The following is a 10,504-nucleotide window of genomic DNA, read 5'->3' as shown; positions in this document are numbered from 1 at the left end:
CGACCTCCCCCCACAAAAAGGCTGGCCTGGTGGGCGGGACCGCCTTTGACTCGCCAGCCGCTGCATTGGCAGTAGGGCGCTGCCTTCCCGAGGGGCGGCGCGGCGATTGGTCGGTGGGCACGCCATGAACCAGGATTGACCAGCCCCAACCCCGCCGCTGTCAAAGTGGATCCCGGGCGCCGCGCTGCAATGGAGGGACGGGAAGCGGAGCGCCCGGCGCGGGGGAAGGAGGAGGAGGAGCGGGAAGAAGAAGAAAGAGGGAAAGCGGCGAAGTGAGAGCAGGGCGGTCCCGGCTGGCGGAGGCAGCGAAGCGCGGCTGCAGCGGAGCCCGCGTGCGCGCGCGTGCCGAAGCCCCCCGCCAGCCATGCTCTCCGAGGCGCTCTGCAGCTGATCCGACCCGCGCAGGCAACGCCGGGAGCCGGCCGATGCCCTCTCGGCGCCTGCCTGCTTGCCTCGCCCTCCTGCCTGCTGCAACCTGGGGGGCCGCCGCTCTCGTTCCTGCCCGGCCGCCTGCGCCTCTCCCCGGTCCTCCCGCCGCGGCCATGCCGGCTTTCCCCTTCTAAAGATGGCGGTGGGGAATCGCTGCAACCTTTAGACTCATGACTGTCAGAAACATCGCCTCCATTTGTAATATGGTGAGTGCCCGGCGCGGAGACGGGCCGCGGCTGGCGAGGGTGGCGGCCAGCAGGAGAGGCCGGGCGGCGGGGGTGGGGCGCCGGCTTCGCTGCGTGGAAGGGGCCCTCGGCGGCGGCGGGGCAGGGCTGGGGCCTGGGGGGCGCCGCTGCCCGGGGGGACGGGCTTCGGAGCGAGGGGCGTCGCAGGAGCGAGCCGCGGGCGCGTCGCGGGGCCGGTGCTTGCGCCAGAGCCTCCTGTGGGCGGAGTGGCGTCGGAGAGGGGGGTCCGGCCAAGTTTACCTCCAGCTGTTGTGCATCTGTTGAGATGGGGGTGGATCTGCATCAAGGAATTTGGGGGGCAAGGGGAAAGGCTGCGTTTCCGGGTTGGTCCAATGCAAAGGTTGCCAGGAACAAAAAAACAGTGAATTCAAATTGGACTATACTCTTTCCTTTTGAGGCTGCGTCTGCTGCAGAAGGAGCTGACCCCAGATCAGCAGTTGGAAGCAAGGCAGGAGGGGGGCTTTAACCCTTCTTTATTTTCTGAAATGGCTCCAGGCAGGGTTGGGCCGAGTTGTTTCGGTGCCACTGGCTCAGACTTTCAGTTCTGAACATCTGCTTCCTGGCCATCAAGATGCTCTCCTCTCTTTTTCACCCCTTTTCAAGTTAGACTCCTGAATTTGCAGCAGGGTGTCCAAAAGTTTTTTTTAAGGAAGATGGGTGGAATAATGAGTCAAGGATTGCAAGACCTGCCCTGAGAAAACTTGTCACTCTTTAATGACATGCAGAGTTTTGAATGGAGAGCGGAGTAGTGTTAAAGTGGGGCATTAATCACAATGTTGAGAGGATCTGTTGTGGTATTAGAAACTTACTGGTGTATCTAAATAACTTGGATGTAGAATGCTATTGCCCTTCTTTTTTGGGGGAGCACTGTTTCCCAACTTGAGCAACTTCCAGATGTGTGGACTTTGACTCCCAGAATTCCCCAGCCAGCATGTCTGGGGAATTCTGGGAATTGAAATCCAGACTTCTGGCAGTTACCAGGTTGAGGAATGTTGCTCTAAAACAAGCACATTGTAGCTGTCCTGGATTAGGCCCACCACATAGGGAAACTTTAAACCTTAACCCACACTTGATTAGCATCACCTTCTTTTACTGGTGTCCAATAATAATAGGAGAAGGCTGTGTGAATCTTTCGCAATGATAGCTGCATGTGATAGGACTTGTGTTTTGAGGCAGGCCCAGGCCCAGATGTCATTGCTAGTAGCCATGGGGCACAAGACTTGTAGTCTAAATCTTATAGAGATGCAACATTGGGAAAAATAGAAAAGGCTCTCCAACTATCTGTGATGCAGTTGAAAAGTGTATGGTGGAATATATCTATAATTAAAGGGACTGGTAGCATAAAACATGATTGTACATCGGGATCAGCATCACAAATATTTATAAACAGGGAGTATAAAACTCCATTCCTCCTCAGTTTGATTCACTATTGAGCCAATTCATTGATGACATTTTCCTATTTTTTGGCACTGTTGTGAATCATGGCACATCTGAATATAATGAAAAATATACTTTGGGAAGCTGAACCGTAAAAGTATTTACATAATATTTTTCCTCTGGGTTCAAACCTCTTATCTCACAGTAATCCTTATGATTATTTTAAACAATGGTGGCTTATGGCTTGCCCAGCCAAAATTTTCCCTTTCCCCTAAGTAGGCCTCTATTTAGATATATTATGACAGAAGCTTTCATAGACTAGAATCCATTTCATCACTTGTGTGGTTATGCTTGTTTGCTGATACACCTCTCCCTCTCTAAGTCTTTCACACATGCATGCACACATACATACACACACACCACCACTCATAAAAGGGCAGGAGGGGAAAAACATGGTCAAATGGCAGTGAAATATGAACAGGAAAATCTGCGAGATTGTGCGTAAAGCTGGAGATAAGCAGAATGACCATTACAAAAAGGAATAGATGGTACCTGCACGCAATCCTAATATCCCTAGTGGAACAGGCATGGAGGTTTTTTGTTTGAGCTTAAATGGGTAGAACCCAACATGACATAAAATGCAACAATAAATAAAAGTTCCTGCTCATTTATGCTGTAATAAAGGTATTATGGTTTGGCTTCCATTTTGCTGTTATGCCCTTACCACGGTTATGTCTCTGGGAGTTATCCCAGTCTTATAGGCCAGGGGGATATATACTTAATGTAATATAATTAATGTGTTATACAATTTTAGCTGTATGATCAACTGAAGCCAAGAGAGTACAGTAGACTCTAAGCCATATAGGTTTAGGGTATAATAAATGTGTTAGTTTTTAAGGGGTTGCCACATTACCCAAAGCCACTCAGAAATTTCATGAGAGGTTTAAATAGAATTACTCCGCTCTACTAGCTCAGCAGAGAGAAATCAGTTACCTCTGTGGCATTCTAGATTTGGTCTTTTTTGCCCAAGGCTCATGTATTGTGTTTCTGGTTGGGGAATTCTGGGAGTTGAGGTTCACCTATCTTAAACTTGCCAGGGTTGAGAAACACTGTCCTAGGGTGATGGATTTGATCATAGACCTGCTCCTCTGTTACTTACCCTTGTCTCTATATCAGTGCTTCTCAACCTCAGCAACGTTCAGATATGTGGACTTCACCTCCCAGAGTTCCGCAGCCAGCATTGCTGGCTGGGGAACTCTGGGAGGTGAAGTCCACACATCTGAACGTTGCTGAGGTTGAGAAACACTGCTCTATATCATCAGTTGCAAACAGCATAATATTGGTGACTTTGTGCTTCCCTGCATGTACTCCTTGTTGCGCCTGGAAGTTCAACCACAGCAAGAGAGTCACCTTTCTTCCTTTGAAGCAAGAGAACAAAACCTTGAAGCAGTAGAGGGGCCAAACAGGTCTTCAAGGCCTTCCGGAAGGCCAATAGCGTAGCAGTATATAAGGTTGCATGTATGTTTGAGTGGCGATACCGGGTAGTCAGAGCAGGATCCCAAGTATGATCTAAACTCTAGTATATATCATGCTTCTTCCATAGTGTAGTCCAGTGTTTGAAAACCTCAGGAACTTTAAGACATGTGGACTTCAGCTCCCAGAATTCCCCAGCCAGCATGCTGGCTGGCTGGGGAGGTCTGGGAGTTGAAGTCCACACAGCAGAAACGCCTTGGGGTAAACTGATCCTCACTTAAGAATTTTGTGGCTGACTGTGAACAAGCTGTTATTTCTCAGTGTTTCATCCCTTTATGCCTCTGTATAGTGGCACTAATTTTCTTGACCTGCCATAAAGGGTTGTATTAGGGCAGCCTTTCCGCACCCTGGTAGCATCCAGATATATTGGATCTATGTCTCCCAGAATTAATAAGCCAGGATTAATGAGATAATAGATAATTTCAAGGAAAGGCCTATTGAAATTAATTGGACATTATTAGGTCATGACTAAGATAGTATGTTGTGTTTCGGGGAGCTTAAGCATTGTCTTTCAATTTGCCCAGTGCATATAAAGTGGTGTAAGCACTGAAGAGAAGGACTGTGCAATTTCAGAGTGTTGTTATTGTTGGGCAGCCAACACAGAGTTATTGGACTCAGTTCCGTAGAGATTTTATTGTGCGTGAAGCAGCCTCTAGAAAAATGTTTATTGTCTACACATTCAACAGGAGGTGAGAAAATTACTGTTATCACCATTGTTTCGATTGTAAAATTTAGCTGGGAGAGGAACAAGAGAAATGCTGAAGCATGGCAAATATTGAAAGAGTTTAACCACACAATCAAGTATTACTGGTTTGAGTATCTGGAGAGTAGACAATTAATTCAGCATCTGAAAGCTGTCACTGTATTATATTGCTGGTCCTAAATTCCGGAGCTTAAATGCTTCATTTCTATTTGCGAAATACAATTCCAAAGATTTTAATCTTTATTAGCTTATATGCTTATATACCAACCTAGCTATCTGATGTTAGAGGGCCCAGTGGATGTAGAGGCTGAATGTTCCTCGGTAAACTAGAAGATACAGATCAGAAAGGCCTGGACCATTTTTGTCTCTTTTGGACATCTTTTGGAGACTTCGAGACGGATAGAGCAGAGGGAGGGAGAAAAAATAAACTTCCTAGAAGTGTTACACCAAACCTGGAGGTTCTTTTACCTACAGATGATGAAGATGATGATGATTTATTCAGTTTGTTATAGCTGTCCAAGAGACTCTGGGCAGAATACAAAACCAAAACCAACCAACCAAACAAATAAATAATAAAATAAAATAAAAACAATGAAAACATAAAGCTACACAGACAGCCCAGACTAAAATGATCTTAAAGGCAACACAGATCACAACAGCAGCACCCCCCCCCCCCAAACATTAATACATTAATCCCAGGCCTGGGACTAAGGCAGGTTTTAAGAGTTTACCGGAACCCCAAGAGAGTGGGTGCCATCCTCGTCTCTGGAGGGATGCTGTTCCAAAGGGTGGGGGCCACAACAGAAGGCAAGCTCCCTTGGTCCCGCAAGATGACGAAGTTTAATAGAGGGGACCTGGAGAGCACCTGCTGTTTTGGAACTCTTGGAGAATCCTGTATGAGATGAAAAACAGAGATTTCCAACTGAGAGTTATTTGATTTTGTACTGCACTCATTTTAAAATTTCCACTGTCTTCTTTTGCAATAAAGTTTAGGAGGAAAGCAAATAAGCAAGCAGATTAATGAAATAGCATGATGTCATCAGTGGCTTTTATAAAATGGAATCCAAGTTCAGAGACTTCTGTATTTATACTTACTGGTTCTCCACCAGGACCTGGCTGGCCCCTGTAGGAAGAGGATTAGAGAGTGTTTCATGTAGGACAATCTTCCATTGTTTCCTGATTGTCACCCAAATCCCCTGCAGTGCGTGTCTCTCCAGTTCATGCATAATCTCCCAGTTCACTTCTCACTGTGTTACGTGATTGCTGAAGTTCAGGGAAATTATATTTTACTGCCATTAATAATCTCCTCTTGGAGTAATCTGTCATGCCTTCCCCACTACCCTCTTTCCCAGGGTCCTGAACTACACCTAAAATCATTTATTGGAATTCAGTGTAAAATTTCAACCTACTGCATTGGCTTCTGATGGTATCTCACATGTTAGAGCTACTTGGAGGCTGAGATGATCCAATTGTCCAGCTTCCCACCAGGCACAGCTGTAAATCTCATCTCCCCAAACACATAATCCCTTATTCAAGACTTACTTTACTTGGCAGAAATCTCAAATGCTACTCAGCAAAAATTAGTCTCTTTACTGCAGACAAGATTAGAGCTGAATAAACACTGAAGATACTGCAGTACATAGAAGTCAAGGCCTATATATAGGACTGCACTATTGGATTTAAAATCTAAGATTTTTCCTTCCACCTTTCCAAGTCAAGAGATACTTGGCTGTTCTCTTGACGGCTTTAGAAGGCATCTCATCTATATTTCTCATCTGTGACCTAACAGTTTTTTCTACTCTGGGAAGCACTGATTCCTACCTCAGCAGCTTTGTTCCTACACAGGTGCTTGCCATTTCCTGTGATAAGAATATAAATAAATCCCATAATTTTTTGTACAGTGACCTAATGATGGAGTGTTGGCCGTTAGAGGTAGACCAGACTAGAGACCAAAGTTATGAACGCAAGTACTGTTTTTATTATAAGGTTACAGTAACAAAATTTTGCAAGTCTGAATACGTTTCCCCCTCACTCCCTTATCTTTGTGAGAACTAGGGAGGGTCAAGTCTGAGGCGCTTTCTCAAATTACATTTCTGCCCCAGACTTAAATTTATATTATCTGACTCTTGTCTTATTTGTGTCTGTTTCTCCTGTTCCTTAAGGTTATTCCTACTGCCCATTTTATGGAGCCTCTGAATTTTTCCAGTATTTGCTTTAGCCAACCTTGCAGCAGCCATCATGAGTTGAACAGTTATATTTTCAGTTCCTTGAGTTGTCTCACTAAATTATGACAGTAAGCTTATCTTGGGACCGTAATCATATTTTCCGATATCCATACTATTAATCTCTTACGGAAAATTATTGTTATGGAAAAATTGACATATAAAAGATGGGGGGTATTGGCATATATCAGAAAAATTACCTTTGATTCGGTTTGGGAAAAAAATGTCCTTTTTGCAAAACTTAATAGGCCGAATTCTTCTTTCTGTTTACCCTAGTACTTATAACTGTTGTTTTTGGAATCTTGATTTGTTCTTAGCTCTTTTTAATATGTTTGCTTTTAAATAAATAATGATTTTTAAAAAGAGGATAAATAAATTCCCAGCTGATCCTGCTGGGTATCTTCTATAGCAGTGTTTCTCAACCTTGGCAACTCTAAGATGTGTGGACTTCAACTCCCAGAATCCTAGCCAGCATGGGAGAATTCTGGGAGTTGAAGTCCACATATCTTAGAGTTGCTAAGATTGAGAAACACAGTTCTACAGTATTAAAAGCCAGTTTGGGAAATGGATGTTTTGTGTATGTATTTGTACAATGCCTGAATGTCAACTCTGATTGGTTCCCAGCTCCATTGACTATATCTGAAGCTAAGAGCTTTGGACCTGTGAAGTCATACAGAGCAGTGACAATTCCCCTAGATGCTCTACTAAGATGTGGGTTCACCCTTTTTTTCCGTGAGAGCAAATTTAGCATCACAAGAGAATGAGTGAGTTATTTGAGTATAAAAGGCAGAGGAGTGTTAAGAATGGCATATACCCACTGAGTCTGAAAATGGCAATGCCTTCCTCAGATTGGGAAGTTTGGAAACAAAAATGAATTCTGTGCATTACTAACCAACAGAATTGGAAAGTCACACTTGCTAGTCACTAGCCATTTGTTTTGCAGGAACAAATGGCTGTTGGTTGAAGAGATCATAGCCATCTGGTTTTTATGAGCTGGGGTAGTCAAGAAATTGTTTTGGTTTTTAATGGGATTTTATTGGAATTGTATTGTGTTTTTATTTGAGTTTTTATTGTATATTTATTCTGTGTTGTAAACCGCCCAGAGGAGATGAGCGGTGACAAATTTGATAGATAGATAGATAGATAGATAAAAAGAGTAATAGTTGGAGCTACAGAAATGTGTGGTTTAGTAATACATGAAGTCTCCCTCTTGTATGGAGTGCTATTTCTGACTTTACTGGGAAGTTGTGAAGGACAAGATCATCTAGGTTAGACACATTAGAAAAGAAAGGTTGAGAATATTTGTGGCTCTTTTTAGATCCACTGACTGCCAGGAAAAGCTTTGTGGGATAATGATGGGAATGTCGATTTTACTTTGGACATAATTTTAAGTAATCCATATGTAAATAAATTTCCCAATTTTTGTTAGCCTGCTGGGGACTGGCACTAAAAAGATGTACAGTTGCATGCAAAAGCTTAGATGCCTATGGACAAATTATCTATTTCAATGAACCCCTAAGTGAAACAAAGCTAATAACGCCTCTACGCAGTACAGAATTAAATGCAGTATCTTTCCATAAATTTGAATACATACTTACCATTTCTATGCAGTTGTTTACATATTCAAAATAGTGAATTGGTGAATATGGCAGGTGCAAAAGTTTGGATATCCTTTCAGTCAATATTTTATAACACATCCTTCAGCAGAAATAACAGCTTCCAAACATTTCCTGTAGCCAGCTAAGCGTCTTTCTGTTCTTGTTTCTCGAATTTTTCCCACTCTTCCTTGCAGAACTCTTCTAGCTCAGAAATATCCTCGGTTCTTCTTGTATGTGCTGCATGCTTGGAACTTCACCACCAAGTTTTTAATAATATTCAAATCTGGGGATTGTGAAAGCCATTCTACAAAGCTTTATTTTTCTCTCCTTTAAGTACTTCATGATTGATTTAGAGATATGTTTTGGATTGTTCTCTTGCTGAACAATCTTTTCAGCTTCTGTTCACTCATGGAATTCATGCATGTATACAGTTTTACCTTGGGTACCTAAAGTTTTGCATGCAACTGTATTTCTGCACTAACCGCAGAAGAGGGGTAAATCAACCCACCCTGGTTCCATCAGCCAACTCATTCACTTGAATCCCATTCTGGATTGCTTATATCTTCCAGGCTAGTATGTAAAAACAAAGCTCACTGTGATTCTTTGGAATTAGTGGAAAACATCAAAAGAAATGGTATTCCTAATTGCACACACACATCCCCAAAACAAGGACAAAACTATTTCTTGAAACTTCTTTCTCCTGCATTATAGTGCTGCAAGAGTGAAAAATGTGTTTTAAAAATTAACAATCAAGTCTATGGGAGATGTGTGTAGGTGTGTGTGTATGTAATATATTCATTCAAAAGAAGAGAAAAAGAAATGCATCCAGAAAGAGAACACTTAAAAGAATAATGCTGCAACTGATAAAAAGGATGAAATAGCAAGCTGCAATAACTGCAGTACCAGAAAGATAGCCAGCTACAATAATAAGAAAAGGAACAAACAAGAAGATAACTTGACTTAGATCTTGGTGTAGTTTAAGTTAGCCGATGATATAAATGGGACAGAAACGGAAGAAAAAGTTGCTGACATGGGATTCTGCTCTTAGGGTAGATAAAAATTTCCAGAGGAGTTGCCATAAAACTTAATTTGTTTGACTCAAGTTTTGGTAGATTAGACTCTGTCATCAGATCCATTACATATTGTCCACAGTTGATGGTTGTGAGTATGTCCTCCATGCCAAAAACATCAGAAAGCAATGGCACCAGTGAAGCCATTATGCCATAGAGATGCATTGTGGCACTTTTGAAGGTGGATCATTCTAGTAAATGCAGCAAAAGTTTATAGCAATGGCAGTTAGCCTAGAGGCATTAGCTACTGTTTTTACATTACTATTACTATTACTATTATTATTATATCTGCATTCAAAGAGCAACAGAACTTTTTGCTTTGCAGGGCTGAGGTGAAATCTGACAATAAAAACTTCATTATACCTACTATCATTTGAAGTTAAGGCTGTCACATCTTGGCTGCAAAAATCCAGAAGACCACTAGACGGGAGAAGAGCTTCATGTCTCCGTTACATGCCACCTAGTAGTCATGTGGAACATGGCAACCCAGATATGATAGCATACAGTACATGGAATCAAGCATGTGAAGAATATCCACAGTGGGCTGTTGTGGTATGATGCCAGCCCTTCTAGGTAGACCAGACCAAGAAATCAACTCTACAGGAAGGCTAAAACTACTTTTTACTGAGAATGGCTATAATAACAGGATCTGGCAAGTCTGATTATGTTGTACCTCTCCTCCTGCTTATAGTTCAGTGAATTAGGGAGGTGTCTGTCTGAGCCACTTCCAGATATTATCTGTCTGTTGTGGACTTAAAGTATGTATTGACCCTTGTCGCTTTGGCAACAGAGCTGGCACAACTCCATCAAGGTCATCTTCCTTACTTTCTACATGAGGCCAGGTGGGACTTCTAGTTGGCCAGGTGGGGCTCAGCAGGACAGAGAGCTTTGCTTGGCTTGAAGATACTCAGTAAAGGCTTTTATTTTCAATTGGAATTGCTGGAAGCAGGGGTGTCTGCTGGGTGCAGAAACTCAAGATGATAACCACAGCTCCACCTGGTTTTTTAATGTGCCACCAAGTCAGGTTTTTTGACCCTACCTTGTAGATGCTCCTGGCTGGAAGGAATGACACATATAAAAGCTTAGGTAGCCTAAATCTCACAAATATCTTCTGACAGCAAGATGAAATTTAAAGAAACACATGTAATGTTATTTTGAGCTCCCACCTGCATGCAAGTTGACTTTATTTTTTAAAGCCTGCACACTCTTTGCAATTATCTGGTTTCTCTCTCATTCTGGCATTCAACTCTCTGAAAGCATTCTCTTACTGGAAAAAAAAAATCAGAGTTTCTTTCTTAATCTAAGCAAGTGAAAAACATCTCATTCC

General features: G+C 42.7%; 1 protein-coding gene across 1 annotated transcript in view; it reads left to right on the top strand.

The window, feature by feature from the left end:
• Positions 1 to 486: 486 nt before the first annotated feature.
• The window catches only part of USP46 (ubiquitin specific peptidase 46), a 30,819-nt gene continuing 20,801 nt past the window's right edge, over positions 487 to 10,504 (top strand). Inside the window, exon 1 of the mRNA XM_063310568.1 lies at positions 487 to 635. Coding sequence (XP_063166638.1) covers positions 600 to 635 — 36 coding nt within the window. The 5' untranslated portion in view covers positions 487 to 599. The remainder of the gene's footprint in view (positions 636 to 10,504) is intronic.

The sequence above is a fragment of the Candoia aspera genome, chromosome 8 (genome assembly GCF_035149785.1).
Source record: "Candoia aspera isolate rCanAsp1 chromosome 8, rCanAsp1.hap2, whole genome shotgun sequence".
Taxonomy (NCBI): domain Eukaryota; kingdom Metazoa; phylum Chordata; class Lepidosauria; order Squamata; family Boidae; genus Candoia; species Candoia aspera.
The sequence above is the reverse complement of the archived record's forward strand: the minus strand, read 5'-3'. Positions and strand labels throughout refer to the sequence as shown.